Genomic DNA, 18,817 nt, shown 5'->3' on the forward strand with positions numbered 1-18,817 from the left:
GTGTATTTTTAATGTTTTATCGTCTTTTTTAATCTTTGACTCGAATCGTTATCATATCATATGGCATCAAGGTTAAGTTGCCGCTGTCATTCTCAAATTTTGCATTCGTAGACGAAAATGTTGCAAATATATGATGAAAAATTAGATAGAACGTTGAGATACATTTTATGCCATTGTAATTGATCAAAATATATACATATATTGTTGACTATGAACGTTATTATTAATCATTCAAAATCATGTTCCGGTGGCGAAACGTGAATTTGGCTGCATAATTATGGATTCAGTTCACTCCATTCTCTCGAAATGTAGAGTGTGCGTCCTGCTTGAGTAACGTCGAAAGTGTCGTTTAATGTTCTGCACAATCGAGATATTTTATTGATAATTACAATCGTGCGCGCATAATCGTAATTAATTGTATTTTCACAAGTGAGTGTTTTTGTGAGTGCGACAAAGGAACAACAAAGGATACGAGAAAAGGAGGTTAGGTGCCATCGGTAGTAACCATTGAGTGAGTATTTCGCAATTTATTATTTATTATTAAAATTAATTGTTCGTTTTTTATCTCCATGATGATAAGATCGTGATAATTCATTTTGCGTTATCTGTAATATAATACATAAAAATTAATTTAGATTTTACTTTAAAATGTTTTATAAGAAAATATTTATTTTATTTACACACATACACAATCAGATATTTAATATTAAAATTTAATATTAATAATTAATATTTAATATTAATAATTAATAAATTTAATATTTTATATTGTTAAGATTTATAAGTAGATTATCTATATAAAAATTAGATTTTTATTATATTTCTTAAAGGTTCGTAACTAAAATAATATTTTTCAAAAATTTAAAATCAAAATAAAAATTTGCTAATTTTACTACTTAATAACTTTCAAAAATTATATATAATCTTTGTTATAAGAATTTGTTTAAGAGATGAAAAAAATAATTATGCATAGTTATTACTTTTTAAACTATTAATTATTTTGTACATTATATATAATCTGGATATACTTGTGTATTTTACAGATACAACACAATATACTAGAATTCCGCATCATATCGGTGAGTGATAATTATTATATATATATATATATTATATATAAATCGTTTTAAATCTGTTAGTGGGGGAATTACTTGCTGCTTACTAGCACGAATGTGCGATAAATATTTTATAAGGATACTGAGTGGTAAAGTAGCTCGATAATTTGATGTCGCTGCTAAGATTACATAGGCAGGTACGCACGTGCCACCAATGTAATTGAACGTACGCTTGGAAGATTGGGACGAGCCATGACTGGTCGTGCGCATCGTGTATCTCGTTCCAAGATATTAAAGTGATTCAATATTCGGACCGGAGTCAGGGGTCACGTGTGTAGGAGGGACACGTCTCGCGCGCGGCTGACCATATATCACGAACTGCCGTTGGCGTGCGTGGAATAATTCCACGAGAAATTGCACGCGTCACACACGAGTAACGCCTTAGAGCTTGAGAATTTTACCCGGCGGCCTTAAAAGTGAGACTTGATAGAAAAGACATAAATTAAGTGCGCTTGTGTATATTTAATTGGCCTTCCTCTCGATCATAGATGCACGTGTTATATTTGTAGTGACAGATAGTGCATTTTGGCGTATTGTCGAAAATCATTAGGGAAGACAGAAAACGGAATGTCTTGTATCTTAATTGATATATATTGATAAATATAATTTTTAGGTAATGACATATGTATTTTGATAAATAATACATAATCTCTCCCTTTTTCTCTCTCTAATAAATAAAGAAATTAACGAATTCGAACTTGTTAACATATTTGACATATCCGAATATTATTAAAAAGATTAGAACGTGTTGCATGATTTTAATACACTCATAATATTTCAAGATGATCACGGAAATAAAAAAGTTAATAATAAAAACTCAAATTTAATTGTAAGATATATTTCTCCAAGTTGTATCGGTTAAAATAAATCACGCGCGCGGATCACGATTATTTTAATTAAAATTATACTTCCTTTTTTTATTCTTGTTTATTTGTATTCGAAATAATAGAATAAAATACAACCCGTAAATTATTAGCTTTCATCATAGTCAAACCAGTACCATGAGTTAATTTTAATGCAGGCACGCTTTAAATGTAAATGTAAAGAAATAACAAGAGGGAGAGACGAGAGGAAAGGGGAAGGGAACGATGATGACGACGATGAAAAGAGGTCGTCGTGGATAGAAGGAATTCGAAAACTTTCTCAGAGGTGGAAAGATCGTCGCCCTTCTCGCTACGATCCCTGCTCTCACAGGAGACAATCCGAAAGTAACTTCTGGTGCGGGCTACTGGCGCCACGAGAAACAATCGTCCATCGTGATCGTTCGATGCAACTGCGCACGCGAGACAATTATTTTCCGGCGCCCAATACCTATCTCAGTTAGACATTAGATTTATCGACATATTTTCTCAGTCTTTTGAGAGACTTTATTTACTTTTGTACAACGTCGTCTACCTCGCCCTCGCCTCGTGCTGCTCGCGCGACTACCCGCCTTGTTTCGGGCCCGCGCTGGACGCTGGTCGATCAGATCGGAGGGGGATAGCAGAAGCGGAGTTTAACCGGGAAACAGAGAGATCGGTGTTGGTATAAACTCTATTTTAAGCAGAAGATTCGTGACATGAGAATTGGAAGAATCGGATAAAAAAAGAGGCTTTGAAAGTGGATACGTGTGGAGCAAATTTGTTCCGAATCTAATAATTAAAAATAGCTATGAATTATCTATATCATGATACAAAAAATATATAATTACAGACTTTTCGTTTACGAAGATTTAAGCAAAAATTTGTACATAAACGTAATATAATCGATATAACGTAATATAATCGATTATGATTTAATTAGATAATCGTTAAATAAGTTAAATTGAAATAAGATTTAAAATATTGAGAATTTTTATTACTAGAATCGTAAGCGATGCTCGATTATTGCAAATGAGCAGATTGCATGATCTAACTACCATGTGATTGTCCGATCTTTCAGATGCGTCTCGACTGAACTTCTCAAATAATTCGTAAAAATCTGCAGAGGACAAACAAGTCCATAAAGACCTCTCTGTTTCCTTGCGTTTAGCAAGGAGCTTTCTCTTTTGATCAGTTCTTTTACATTTCATTGAGATGCGATCTATCAGAAACTCTAAAATTATAGCATAACTGATAACATCAATAATGAATCGCAAAATAAAGCAATTAGGAAAAAATAAATCAAAAGAAATTTATAATAATTTATTTTGTGAATCTTTGTTTTTTGATAAGAAAAATTAAAAATTAGTAAAAATTTTTAACTAATCCTATATTCTTTAGAAATAATTAGCTCAAGAATTACTTTAATAAATATCTAAATCGTATAAATAATAAAAAAAATAATATTTATGTATATAAATTTTTATATTAATAAATTGTTCATTATTTCTTAATTATTAAAATACGAATAAAGTAGAAGAAGATATCGATCTTATTTTTCGAGAGAGAGAGATTCATAATTTCGCAGAAAGAATTTCTACGAATTCTTTTAATTCACAAATTTTTTCATAGAGATTGAATACTATAATTCAGTGGCGAAGGGGATCGGCAGAGCGAACTCCCTCTCGTCCGACGTGGTAATTAGTCTCGATTAATTCCTCAAAAATGAGAAGGAACGCGCGCGTGCTATGCGGTAGGTAGATAGGTACAGATCTTTTAAGGTAGAGACCTCGAAGTCGAATAATAGGCTGAGAGCTAATTCACGCACGAGACCTGTGTGAGCTCGAGCTTAGCTTCTCTCTTTCCATCTCTCTCTCGGTGTCCTCTCTCCTACTTCTAGTTCCGTCTCCTCTAGCCCATGTACCACGCTTGATCCGCACGCACATATGTATGCGTGTCTCGTTGGCACGCCAATACGATGCGTGGCAGTGCACTTTAATGCTGCGGCGCGGCCTACTTAGCGGCCGGCTTGATTAACATGGAGTGATTAATAGTCGCTCCCTCCGTTCGTAACCAACCCCAACAGCGGCAGCTTCGGAGATCTAATCGCATGATATTTATTGCCCTGCGCGCGTCGTCCACTTTGGGGCCCACGGCGATTTTGCGAACCCTCTCTCCCTCTCTCTCTTTCTTCCCCTGCTCTCTTCCGCGTCGTACTCGTCCTTTTAATTTATTTTGGTTTTTATTTTCGTTTTCACACACACACACACACACACACACATATCGTTTTACTCGGAGCCGGTCCGCGAGCTTCTCGCCTTTCTTAGTATCGGCCTTCCAACATTGCCTGAATTCCTCCCGGCTCCCGTTTCAGTAATAAAAAGAGGAAGTCGCTATTTAATAGAGCGATTTAAAAATGTTTATTAATTGCAACTTATACAGCAAGTATGATATAAATTGAAAATGACATATATATATAAAATGTTTGATTGCTTCGTAAAGATAAATATTATTTAAGAATATTCTCTCGTATATATTATAAATATAGATACATTTCGATAATTTTAATTGGTTTAATTAGAAAAAATTTGTCCATGTTTTTCGATAAATTCGAGGTAATACGATATTCGGTTTTGCGCGCGAGACATCTAGCTCGTTTATTACCCCTTTACATGTTGCGTCAGCGTTACGTTGGCGCCGCATTCGTCTGCTTAATCTGTAGTCGTGTTTACACAATCTCGACTTCGACGGCTTATTGTTCCGATCAAAATTGACTACCTGTATCAATAACTTTGCATGTCTAAGAGTATCAATTTTCTAAAATTGTTATTAAACAAATATTAATATCAGATAGAATAGGTTTTGAAGAAATATATCAGAAATAAAAATTATGTAAATATAATTATCTTTTTAATTGTTTTTATTATAAATTGAAAAGGTTGTTGCTTTTATTACGTTAATTAACGTATTGTTTAGAGACTGGATACCTAGGTATAAATTTAATATATATTTTTCTGTTGCATTATAAAAAATTATGTGTTACATTTGTATGTAAATATACGCATTTCAAATAATACGTACTTTAAAAATTATATCAAACTACATTACATTATTTTCTATTTATTATTTATAGTAAATAGAAAAATAATTATATAATTAAAAGAATTTATTAAAATAAAAAAGATAATTTATTTACAACTTCTACATAATCTTAAATGGTATAAAATTTGAAGAAAGAATATATAAAACATATAAATAAAATATTTTCCGTGTCAGAAGTTCAGAAATGTTGCAAGTTGCACTGCGATAAATGCTCACGTTTGATTGTAAAGAAACATTAAAAGAAATTTGTATTTTCTTGAATATCTACGCAATACATAATTAATACATTAATCTTTATCTATGTTAGAAAACCGAATATATAAATCGTATAATTTGAACGCGATAAGTCAATGGCTATCCTGGACAATAGCAGTCTCGCGGTCGAGGTATCGGTAGATAGTCATTGTCGCACGTCAATGCGCTCCTTTCCACGATAGCTATTTATACGCCCGTCCCAGACAACGAGCCGATAATTAAGACGATGTGTAATTAGCGATTAACGCGCGTTATTAACAGCGCAAACAGTCTGCCGTTGGCGAATCGGCGCTCCATATGTGGGACTACCGACCCGTAGTATGTGTATAATGGGCGGATACTGCGAAACAGATACGTTTCGATACGTTTCGATACGTGCGTGCGAAAGAAGCATACGTGATTTTTTGCACGGGCCATCGCGTTGGCCTTTTGAAGCATCGCGTCGTCGACATTTGGACATTCGTGGAGGCTCGTTTATGCGATGCAACACGCGTAGCTCACGCATGCGAAATGCACCGTTCGCGAAAATTCATCAAGAACTCGACATATGTGATTAGTGGTAAACGGAATTTTTTCACGTTGACTGTATCATTTTTGAAGGAAACTTGTCATTTGGTAAGCACTTTATTTTTTCAAGTTGAAAGGTTTATATCGCTAGGTATTAAGACGACGAGCGATGAGAAATAAAGCTTTTATATAAAATGTTATATCTAATATATATATTTTTATTATAGTAATATAAAAATATAATCATATTTAAGCGTTTAAATTTATTTGCATCTACGTGGATATATCTACAGCCAATATTTTTTAATATCCAATTAAGTGATGCTTTTACCAACCATCCAGTTTAAATGACAATTAAGGAATGATAATCTTAGTAGTGTAGAATATATGATAATATCGCATGTAGTTATCATTCCTGATTTGAGATCCTGTTAACCGTGAATTAAACTAATATTGGCGCAAACTAATTTGTATTATATAAATCTTAGCAATAAATATTCGTCTATCTATCTCAGCGGGAATGATCAAAGGTACATGTCTCGTGTAAGTACGAAGAAGCGATAGTCACAATTGTGATCGAGAGAAGAGGCGACATTGTCTCGATGGTCCCGATACTCGCCTCCCACGACATTGTTGGACGGCCTTATTATCCTCGAGCCCTTTGATCGATATGGACAGATATCGATAACGGTGCGATGTTTATCGTGCGGGTAGGTTCGGATAAACGCGTATGGTGTAATGTTACACAAAGAGCGTGATGCATGGCCAATAATGGTGTCAGTGTATGGAACGGGGAAAGAGAAAGGGTGAAGAGAAGACCTTGTCTCTTCGTAGGTGTAGCCTCAAAAGGACTACGAAGAAAGTTCATGCGTTTGTACGCATGAACTCACACAACGTTAAAATTTGTAGACTCTTCGGAACTGATATAATCATATACTAGTAAGATCCACACATACGTGATACAATTATAAATTTATTATTATAAAATTATTATAAAAAATTTCAATATATATTTTGTATTAAAAAAAACGAAAGATTTTTATAGATGACGCAAACGTTCGAAATATTGAATATTTTTTTCATTTAGTATCATTCAGTATTTTTATATTTATGTATACAATTGATGCTATATTTATATTCATTAAATTATAGCAAATATTATAAATTTATCATAAATTTTCTCTCACGTCATACTTAATCGATTAATTTTTTAAAGGAATGTCATTTTGTATTATATACCAAATTATGATTTTCGTTTTAAAATCGAAACAATTCGATAAAGATTGCTAACTTTATATTCATAGTTTTATCTATAAACTGAAAATAATGGTAAAAAGAAAATTTTATATTTTAATATAATTAATTTAAGTAATTATAATACCTTCGCAAGCGATATAAAAATATAAATTAATATTATTAACAACTATTATATTCTGCACAAATATATCTTGAGATACAGTTGGAAATATAAATCGCTTTGCCAAAATATATTTTGTCAAGGAGATTAATAGAAAAGAAGCGTTTTGCTTTTCTTTCGATCAACCTGCGAACAAGAAGTTAAGAACGACAGAGAGAATAGGAGAAGAGGATGTAGGTGGAAGTGTTGCGGGATGGAAGAGATGCATCGCAGGTTTGGTGTCGCCGGTACACGTACGTCGATATCAGATCCGCCGAAACAAGCGGCGGCTGGCCGAACGCGAATTGAAATCAATTCCTCGGCGCCAAAAGAGTAGCGGCCGATGGCAATGAGATACGATCCTGCCTCACGCACACGCGTGGAATGCCGCATTAACGGCCGGAACTGTTATCGACGTCTCTATTAGGGAGCTCTGTCGATGAGGGGAATTCACCTACCACTTCGACCAGCACTGTCGGTTCCGTTTCCGAATTTAATATTTCGCATCATCAATACGGAATTCGTCGCGCCAACTTCGATCCGATAATCGATACGCGTTTATCTGGAGGCGGCGACCGAACGGATGAAGAATTTGCTTTCCGTTGCGAGACTCGCTGGAAATTGTCGCGACACGTAGAAATCATAGGAATCATTCGATTTATTTAGTTATGCTTTATTTTTACCTCGTAAAAGATAAAAATTAAAAAGGAATCGAATGAGGAATTTATTAATATTTTTTGGCTAATATTACTTAATATTTTTGAGTAAGATAAGCTCAATCTATTAAAAATCATCACCAACCATTAATTCAATCAAGAAAAAATAAGGTCCATAAAATGCGCGATACGTTTAATACACGTTAATTGGCGAGGAAGCGATCTCTCGATCGGTTGACAGGTGCGGCGTATCAGAGAGCTCCCATTCGGGGAAAGAGAAACGAAGTGGCAGGCGAGAGAGGATAATAACTTAGGTAGCCTGCGGCATCGGATGATTAATAAATCAGGTATGCCGTTGAGAGAACAGTTTAACCTCTGACCCTCGACGCGATGCATCGCGCTCCTTTTCATTTTTCCTCGTGCCCCATCTATTCGCATCTGCTCTCACGCGGCGCGTGAATCCTCTTCGCGAGGGCCAAAACGGGCCTCTTCGTGTTGAGCACGGGTTTGTTTCGCGGCGCTTCTCTCTGCGCTCACGACGTTACAGATACGCATAGCTAATGGCCCGTTCCCACAAGCCTTGACTCTGAATGTTAATTGTTGCTTAAATTTATGACAGTCCGTCCTTCTCCTCTTTTTCTTTCCCGATCCCTTCGGTCTTCTCTCCCGTCGACCGACTCTCCATTCCACCCTATTCGAGCCGAATAATCACGGGGATCGCTATCCATTGCGAATGACGAGGCCGCGAACAAGCTCGATGATTAGCGATTCGGGAATTGTTACGAAGTGCGTATAACAAGTATAACAAGTATTACCATCTGTCCTGTTATCGCCGTCGTGGAACTTTGAACTTGTACTGCGCTGGAATTCGCGATAACACCGACAACTGTGACCAATGTGTGATTGCAGAATGATGTTTACAAGGCCTAATTAAAGCGGCACTATTGAATCGATATCGCTTACACGAACATGATAGAGGTAGATATTTTACTATATAAAGAGTGGCTAATATATTTTTAAATTTATTGGGAATAAAATTATATTATAACAAAGAAAAGAAGGAGAAAAGCTGAAAAGCGTAAAGAGAAAACAATGATTCTTAGAGACTAAAAATGCATGCTATATTGGAAATTATTGTCTGATTTAATCAATATTTCTGTTAAAAAGGTCAATCAATTGTTTATTGAAATATCGCGCGTTTATTGTTCCGGAAAACGTCGTGTATGTGTTGATCGTTGTGCGCACAGTAGGTCAGATTTTTCATTTAGAAATGTCGTGGGAGTTTATATTACGTTTCTCTTGCGTAAGCTTTCGCATATTTGCGCAATATCATTGAAATATTTGTGAAGCGCTTTGAATTTCTGGATATAAGTCATTAAACCAATGATGTTTCTCTATGAAACTATCGCCGTTTGTTATGTAGAACATAACATACGACATTTTATTGAACAAACAGTACTAGGATTTATAACGTTGGCCGATTTTCTACGGACCATTGGTTTATTATTTCCGCGGTAACGAGAATTGAGAGAAAAAATCCGGTTTCGAGTGAAGTATAATACTATCAAATAAGTCGTAAAAGTATAACATCAAAATAATTTGCATATTCATACTATTCTTAATACATGAATATAGAACTATTTTATTATATTACAACGAAACATTCGATTACAAAAATTGTTATTATTATTAAAATTATAATATTATTAGGTGCTAAATTATAATTTTTATTAATTGAATTATTGAAAAGCATTTGATTTTAAAAGAACATTACGTTTCCTCTCGAAGAGACGTAACCTTCGACAGATTTTTTTTTCAAACAAGCGCTCGCAGAGTAATCCGGATATCCGGATAGAGTAGGACACTTCTCGGGTTCCCGTCCGTGTTTCTTCGTCGCTGTCGGACTTTCGAAAGGAGGTAATAAAGGGAGATATAAGATTTATCAGAATGAAAGAGCGTATTAGGTGCGTGATATGCCGAGCGGATGACTTAGAAATTCCTCACTGACAAGCAAAATAGGTCAGATGTGATGCACTTAATAAAGGCGGATAAAGGGCAGCGGACCCACGATTATCATATGAATCGTCGGTACACGTCCTCCGAAAAGAAACAGCGCGCGTAGTCGCGTAGGATTCGTTCGCGCACGGCTATTGTGTGTGGTCTTGGACATGTGCGCGCGCCTGTCATCAGCTGTCAGCGGCAGCCAGCTTGACGAGCCATCGCTCACCACGCTGTCAACGGGTTTCCACGCACACGCACTGGCACGACGACCGCATGCGCCAGCGTGCGCGTGCGTTTACGCACGTTCCACGCAACCGGTTTCACGGCCGAGCCGCGACATCCTACGGAGGCTCCGTTTTGCGCGTCGCGTCGCACCGCTTTATCGCTTCCCGCTAATTTAATTCCGGACTCGATCCTCCGGATAGGCAAATTAGGCGGCTAGGAATTGAGAGATCCTCTGGTCGGGTCGATATCTTAATCTTGCTACAAGAAAGCGCGCAAAGAATGACACATTCTTTATTCCCCGTTAAGTGACATATCTTTCGTTCGGTTATTTAAATATCGCAAGCTATCAGCAATATTTCTTTCTTCAGTTTGTTTTTTAGAAAATAATTATCTTTATCGCGACATCCAAAGATACTCGAAAATACGTTTAAATATAGTACTGATTCAGTGTGAATACATTTTTCCATTAGCTGCAATCTTGCTTGCTTTAAGACAGGACTTCTTGCTCATGTTTAAAATCAGAAAGCCGAAATGAATGTGCCAAATTACCTTGACATCAATTACGCGTTGCATTCTCGTCAAAAGAGAAAACTATTATTGAATTACGCCGCGTTAATTTAATTATCCGCTTCGATAGCAATGTTAATTGTATCTCCCGATACTCGCCATTGATCTTCGCTTCGCGAAGAGAGACTACATTGAATCGCGTACGCTAACAATCCCAGCGAGAAATAAAGAAATACCAGCGGCGAGGCTATAAATATTCGATGGCGAATGTGCGCGGCGAAAGGGTTAAAGTCGCTGCAACCGCTCGCGAGGCGAGCGAGACCGTAATTTGACACAGACTTGCACACAACGACGGCCGATGTTCGTCGACGATCGTTTAACGGATTGGTCGGCACAAGATGCGGTTACCGATTTCCTGGACGAGCTCGTTTCCGTCCCTTCGAACACGCTGAATGTCCTCGAGATGCTTCGAACGAGACGGCGTAGTAATGTCATTATTAACGTCGGCGGATTTTACGACGCGTTAATTTGCGCCATCCCATCTCTCTTTCTCCCTCTCGAATCGACACGTCAACATTAAGCTCGTTTAATTGGAAAAGGAATCGCGCGATTACGCGGTACCGAAGCAAATCGTTGCATCGTAAACAAATGCCCGAAGTTCGGTGCGTGCTTCGAAAAGCGAAGAACCGGTCTTTTGGAGAATCGAAAATTCCACCTGTCGGCTTTATATATACTCGCGAATAGTCTGCACCTTTCATCTTTAATACGTGTTGCTCCGCTTCAGAATCTATATCTGTTTCTGGCGATTGTGATGCTCGCAGACTCGTAAGTACTGCAAATGAATTGCCGAAGGATCCCTCGTATCGAACGATGAATAAGACGGTACACACCCTCTTATATGTGCCAAGAGGGATGCGATACTGAGAAATCGGCTTAGGTAGAACAATAGAGTTAACGCACAGTTGCGAAAGAGGAAGATACGCCTCCGCTTGGCGGAGTTAATGTTTGCTCGAATCTTTATAAAGTAATATATCCCCTCCGAGTACACATCTCGGACGAATTTTAATAAGAATATGTAATCATGCACATATACAATAGAAAATTATTAAATTCTTGTAAAATATTCGTGCAATTTAAAGCAGCATTAAAAGTAGATATCGACTAATTGCGTTAAATATCTTTATTGAGCATTAAATATCGTAGTTTGATTTATGTCATTTTAATAAAATATAATTTGAAATATAATATAATTAAAATATAATTTGAAATTTAATATAATTTGAAAGATATTAAGAGATGAACAATTAATTGCTTGAGAAGAAATTAAGAAATAATATATTAGAATTTGTAAGTAATTTTTAATATCGTTATTAGAATTTTTTCCTGTCAATAAATCGTGTTTCTATAAAAAAAATAATCGATTATTTATGCCAGTACTATGATACTTGTATATTGTGTTAAAGAAACATTTGACTTGAAATACAACCGGTGATATGTATTTGACACGTCATATGGAATTTGAGTATGTGAGATTTTTACGTAAGAATTGCTATACGTGTGTAGCCGCAGACGCCGGGTTTTGCCAAAAATAACGCTCATTGATTTAACGTTTTGAATGAACGAGCTCGCGACGGAGAATGAGACAGCAAGCCCGTTGAGAAGGAGGCGCAGTTATGTACGACGAGAAAGAGAGAGAATGGCACAATATCCAAGAACATGGAGACTCCTTTTTCTCTTGGGATACGTTTCACAACGTATAGATATACGTTGTAGAATAGATGGCGAACGAATAGAGTTATGCTTCGCGTTACGCCGCCTACGTACCGCGGTAATATCACCCTCGGCTTTCTCGCATCCGATTTTGACCATAAATATTCGGAATATTCTGCCAGACCGCAACGACCGATAGAGCCAGCTTCAAGCTTTATTATTCGTTCGCCTGTACGCGAAATAGCTCTGTGTATAGCTTTAATCGACAATAGATGCTTCGCTCGGCTAGATCTCTCTCCGTATCGTTATTTGCCAGAGGTGAACGCTAAATAAAGATTTTCGCGCAATGTCCCATGATCGTAGATAACTTTACGAATAAAGGCGAAGCCAACGCGCTTTTATTTTCTCGCGTCTTTCGCGTCGTGTTGACGCCACCGTCTGAGGTTTGACGATCGTTGCGCATCGCGATGATGGATTGCATTCCCCTTTTATTGCTCATTTGCACATAAAGAGTCTTTCGTCTCTGTAATTCGCGATGAATAACTTTGACATTGACGCCGGTTTCGGCCAGATAGCGGAATCTGTGTCTAGAGGCGAGTGCAAAGTTAAAGAATTTAATAAAACCCGGCTATTGTTTGCTTTTCTGCTGTGCCGCGATCGTTCGTTTGTAAAGCTCGCACTTGACATTCCATCTGGAATACAACGGTTAGAAATGCCGTGGCGTAATCATCTTGAAAATGACGCCGTTGCGTTGCTGTCGTACCGTGACGACGTTATATAGGATTTTTCAAATATGATTTTATACCTCGCGCTTTAACTTCTTGCAAAAAATAATCTAATCTATTTATAATTTTTTAATAAATAAGTAAAAATTTTAATATATAAAAATGGTTCATATGTGATACAAATCCAATAAAAAAAGGAACCAAAGACATAGGTAATGATGTGTGATAGTAATAATATATTTATGATAGAAACTTTGTAAAGTTGTTTCACTTACATACAATAAGAAGCGCAAAAATATATGGTTAAAGTGTTCTGTCGACGACGTTTCGACTTTTCCCTGGGTCCTTTTCAAAATCAAATAATATTATGTTTTTTCTTATTTTCAAATATGAGTTTATATCTCGCGCTTTATTTTCTTGTAAAAATAATCTATGATTTTTTAATAAATAAGTAAAAATTTTAATATGTAAAAATGGTTCAAATGATACAAATCCAATAAGAAATAAAAGAAGGTTAGAAACCAAAGACACAAGTAATGATGCGTGATAGTAATAATATATTATGATAGAAACTTTATAAAGTTGTTTCACTTACATACAATAAGAAGCGCAAAAGTATGTATTTAAAGTGTCGACGTTTCTCTATCCTGGGTCCTTTTCAAAATCAAATAATATTATGTTTTTCTTACTGAAAGAAAGAATCTTTCTTTTATTATATTATTCATTTTATTATTTTATTAGTTGGTTTAAATAATATTATATTTTTCGTATTTGACTTTGAAAAGGATCTAGAGCAGGGTCGAAACGTCTTCAACAGAACACTTTAAATATATTACATATATTTTTATATATGTTCGGTTCCTAGTCTTCTTTTACTTCTTATTGGATTTCTTAATAATTTAATATGACCTTGATCGAAAAAATGTTAAAAAAAGAGATAAAATATTAATTTTAAGTATCGATTTTTTTCGTCACAATTAGTCTTATGATCGAATACGCGTTCCATTGAAATATTCGAAACAAAAATGTATTCAACAAGATATACATAACGTTAAACAAATTAAGTCTTTTATTCTGAAATAGCACTTGAAACGTGCTGTACAATCACTGTTATTATTTGCAGCTACATGCCTCTTACGCCGTACGTGCGTGAGGCAAACGCAGAACCCCATGCGTCTCCGAGTTTATTTTATGCTTACTACGGTTGTGGGCCTGTGCCTCAACTCCCTGCCTCTCCTCCCGCGTTATTCCTATACCTCTCTTTGCCGCCCGGCATAATGAAACGGTAATTTCTCGTCGCACGTGGCTGATTCCTTTACGAAGACGACGTTAGTAGTGCTTCTAGAGAGCATCGTTTAAACCGCCGAGAAAGTGCGCGACGCGTTTAGTGACTGACATTAAATATTTTTTTATTTATTACTTTTTATTTATTACTTGTTAACATAATTAATTAGTTACTGATATACATTTGTGTTGATGCTCATATGATTATGTGATAAACTTGTGAGACATAAATACGTAGCAAGTGTCACGTGGGGACTTTGCATTAACATTAAATAACTTTGAAGATCAATTTTACATTTATTTCGACCATTTTGTCATTTCATCGATTTAATAAAGTGACATGAAAATTATCATAATTGTCGGTATATCTCACGTTTGCTACTTTACGTCGCATACGCGGGATATGCAATAAATGCGTCGACGAAAATGATATCGATCAGTGACATTTACCGCGGTCCAAGGTTAAAAGGCCATCGCAAAAATGCCAATATCGGCGAAGGAAGCATTAACGAGAAACGGCGAATTAATCGCAGACGAGAGAGCTAGCACAGCGCGGTATCTTGCTCGTGAAATTTCCTTTTATATTTTTCGGCGTTCGAAGTTAATGGGAGCTTGGGATACAGGGACACCGTTGACGTCATTGAGTGCTACGCTCACCACTACAACGCTAATCGGACCGCATCTCGCGATGCACTACGACGACTTTTCTCGAGTTTAGTCGATAGCTTCGCCAACAGCATGAAAACAGGGAACGGGAAATTAGCTGCGGTTTCTAATTTCTACTCGACACACGTTACGGACCATCGAGGATGTCGATAGTGCGCGTAGGTCGAAATGCTGACGAAATCTATATTGCATCCGCAACGATAACGCGAAGAGCTTGGCGCACAGAGACAGATCGAGGTCCTTCGCGAAATAGCATTAAGACAACGTAAACTCTGCGTCGGCTACATAAATTAAAAATTTCTCGTAACCAAATATTTTATTGTCACGCGAAAATAGAATCTACACTCCTACGACTAGTACGCTATTTGTTTCGCCTGTCTCATCGAGCTCGCAATTTTATCCGCGACGCGACGCTTTATTATGCCCTTGAGACTGCATCGCACCGATATTACGCGATTCGCCAACAATTATCGATCGCGATCGACGGATAATCGAACGCGTCGAACGATGGCCGATAATAAATATGTGTACGCAGGCTGTGACGTGGCGGTTAATAGCGGCGGCTCTGTTATGGCAGTGATACGACGATTTTGTTTTTCCGCCGAAACGGGACGATTGTGGAAATGGATTTTTGCGTGGTCGCGTCCTAGACTAGCGTCTACTTACGTGGGTAGATATAGAGTCAGCAACGCCCACGTCGTCGCCGCCGGGCTGCTGCCGGCAAGGGGTGGCTGCCGCTGCCGCCGTTGCGCGAAAATGTCAGACTGGCCGACTGATACGTTACACCCACGCGCCAAAAAGTGGGGCAAAGTCGATTCATTCATCCACTGATTCATAAGTGTGGGCGTAAGAGCGTAAGGGTTGCCGCTGACGCGGTCCCGCGGTCTTTTCTCTTTTTCTCTCCCTCTCTTTGTGTACAACGGAGATCCTTCCCCCTATCATGGATAGGATAAAACGTTAAGACTCCTTCGGGATGTCCCCTCACCCGCGTCCACCACCGTCAATGTTTCCCGCGACTTCCTTAGCGAGCTTTCGAGCTCATCCCGACGTATGTCCTCGGGAGTGAAAACGCATCGTGCATCGCAACGAGTTTATTCGCGCGGGAATACAGTCGTGTGTTCAGAGGATTACATCAATTGCTGTGAAAGGAATATGCCAAACTACATGATAGACCGGGGATACAGGATGTCTTTACTCTACGTGTTACTGTATAGGTAAGCGTCTAGACGTGAAAAATTTTGCTTGCAAAAATAAAAGTTCTATGTTTACCGCTTACTTAATGTAAAGCAGGATACGATTGCATCAGCATACGCAATTTTGAAATAAAATAAACATATATAATTTTTAGAATCACTGAAAATATAAAAATCACTATTTGCAATAAAAGAGATTTCGTAAATATTAATACTTGTGAATTAATTTAAATAAATTTAAAAATACTTTTTTTTGAATTTTCATTTTACAAAATTAATTGTCTTGGCGTGAGATTTCATTTTATATGAGCGTCCTTTGTGGTTTAATTTACATTGTATAATTATGTAAAATTTACTTTTAAGGTGATACTATCTTTGACTATATTATTGGCTCATGGTATGCTCGCATACTATGAAATAAAACCCGCGTCGATATGTCTGGAAAGAATTTCTTGTCTGACGTAAATCCTCCACACGTGGCGATATACATATATATGTATGCTTCCTTATAACTCTTCGTATTAAAGTAAACATACACGATTTTTACGAATAATACAAATGATTTTTATCAAGATCAATAATAACAATTTATCGAAATGCTAATCATCATAATTCTATAAAATTATAGACAGACATTATTAGTTTTTTAGTTTGCTAACTATCTATGCGCTTTTTGTTCTAAAAAATTCATTCGTCACATCAATTGTTAGCGTTTTAAATTTTGCGACCGTTAGTATTGTATGTCGATGATTGACGATACAAAAGAACCAGTCATAGCTAGAATCCTATAAACTGGGATTTTCCATGTATAATTAAACGGTTATTTAAGCCAAAAAATCTAGAAATCTCAAAATCACAGAGTAATTCAAGTGAATATTATCAGCACATCGATTTTTACAAAATTATGAATATTTATCTCTTCTCTCAAGCTTCCACCTACCAACTTCGTCACCTTTAAAATTCGAATCATCCGGATATCCTATACAATTCTAAACACAATACACCGTCTGCTATTTCTGGCTGTATGCCATTGCCGATAACCTTTTGCATTGTCGAGCCGATGATGGGAATATCGCGATAGGAATATCGTCTGCAGAATAACATCAGTACCCGCCGTCTGTCGCTGGCGATTCGTGAAATTGGTCGAATCTCGATGGTCTTTCGGCAATGCTGAAGGTCAGAGGTCACTCGAGGAAGGTCATGGTATAGTGGTTATCGGATACTGAGCATTATGAAGATAAACTTGTCAGTAAATGTTTGAAGATTATATTTGTGATCTCTTATTATCTGTTCTATAATATCCGTCCTGACAAGAGTTACATTCACAGAGAATAAAAATTATCAACATGCATCGTTGTAAATTTAAAAAATATGAGAACACGATTAGTAGAGATTTAAATTCCAAAGGAAAATAGTACTAGAGTTAAAATGAACATGTGATTTGAAAAAAATAGAATTTCGCTAAATAAACCATGCATCATACGAATTTTGCGGATGCTTAAAAGTGCTGTATGTCAACAAATCGGTATTTTGCATAAAATTCGAAAAACAGGGGATGCTAGAATTCATCATGATCCTCTTTTACGTCGTTATTCGTACGGCCTAAATCTTCCAGGAAGAACAAGATGGGTGAGACACGAATGAACCGCTCGCCCACGCTTTTCTTTTCGTAGTTTTTGTTCTCAACTGGCGCCCTCGCAAAATTAGAATTCGACGGCCAGAAATAGAATGCTGATCACAATAGTGTGGCTCGGCCAAAAATAAGAAAAATTGACGAAGAGAGTTTCGTCTGCTCTTGAATATATCGCGCGTTCTTCACGCAAAACGAACCGCAATTTAATAAAAAAGAAATGCGATCACAGAGAGATATAAGTATAATTCTACGACGAATTTTATTGATTTACAACGTATATTCAAACTCACATATAAATTTATATACACAAATATATTATTTTTATTGATTCTATGTATGAATTTTTTGAGGTATCAAATATTTAATGATACTTTTTTTATAATGATATAAAGTACATTTTTTTGCTAATATATATAATTATTTTATTATTAATTAATAATTTAATAATTTTATTATTAATTAATTCTTTAGAAGCGTGGAGCTCTAAATAACTCGTTATCGGAAAAATAAATACAAGCAGCAAGGAAATTTGCGATAGCAAAATAAATTTAAAAGGAATTTAATTTTATTGTCCATACAATTTTAATAAAATAATAATTCTTGTTGATAAAAAATTTTATTTGAGAAGCCTACTGCAGCAACTGCGTTAGATAATGTATTTATAATACATATGCTGTTGTATTGCCTATAAAATACATTACATATTTTCTTATCAGTTTTTCTCATTTTTGTCATAGTCATAAACGCGAGACAATTGAAATGATATGTCATGTTATGTCATGTTTCAGGCTTCATATATTGAGCCATAAAATTCCTCAAAATTTAATCAATATTCGAACATATCAATCAACCCGTAAATCATTCGCAGCGCTTGTAAATATTCACTTCGAGGAATAACTCAACAATGTAACATACAATTTTGATCGGAGGTGCGAGACCGTGCATCGTGTGTGGTCCCCACTCGATCCAGTTTATCCACTAAATCATCTGCCTTGCCATCCAT

General features: G+C 36.4%; 1 protein-coding gene across 2 annotated transcripts in view; it reads left to right on the forward strand.

Annotated features, from left to right (window-relative positions):
- The window catches only part of LOC105250422 (fibroblast growth factor 17), a 129,646-nt gene continuing 110,829 nt past the window's right edge, over positions 1–18,817 (forward strand). The window contains exons 1-2 of one of the 2 annotated variants that reach the window (XM_025406200.1): positions 1–511; positions 1,044–1,079. Coding sequence is in view for 1 of the 2 variants with exons in the window: in XM_025406190.1 (XP_025261975.1) it covers positions 16,141–16,202 (62 nt within the window). In the remaining variant the exon portion in view is untranslated. Of the gene's footprint in view, positions 512–1,043; positions 1,080–16,125; positions 16,203–18,817 lie in introns of those variants that run through there. The other variant, XM_025406190.1, reaches the window with a different exon arrangement.

This window comes from Camponotus floridanus, unplaced genomic scaffold (genome assembly GCF_003227725.1).
Source record: "Camponotus floridanus strain SB8 unplaced genomic scaffold, Cflo_v7.5 scaffold1, whole genome shotgun sequence".
Classification (NCBI taxonomy): Eukaryota; Metazoa; Arthropoda; class Insecta; order Hymenoptera; family Formicidae; genus Camponotus; species Camponotus floridanus.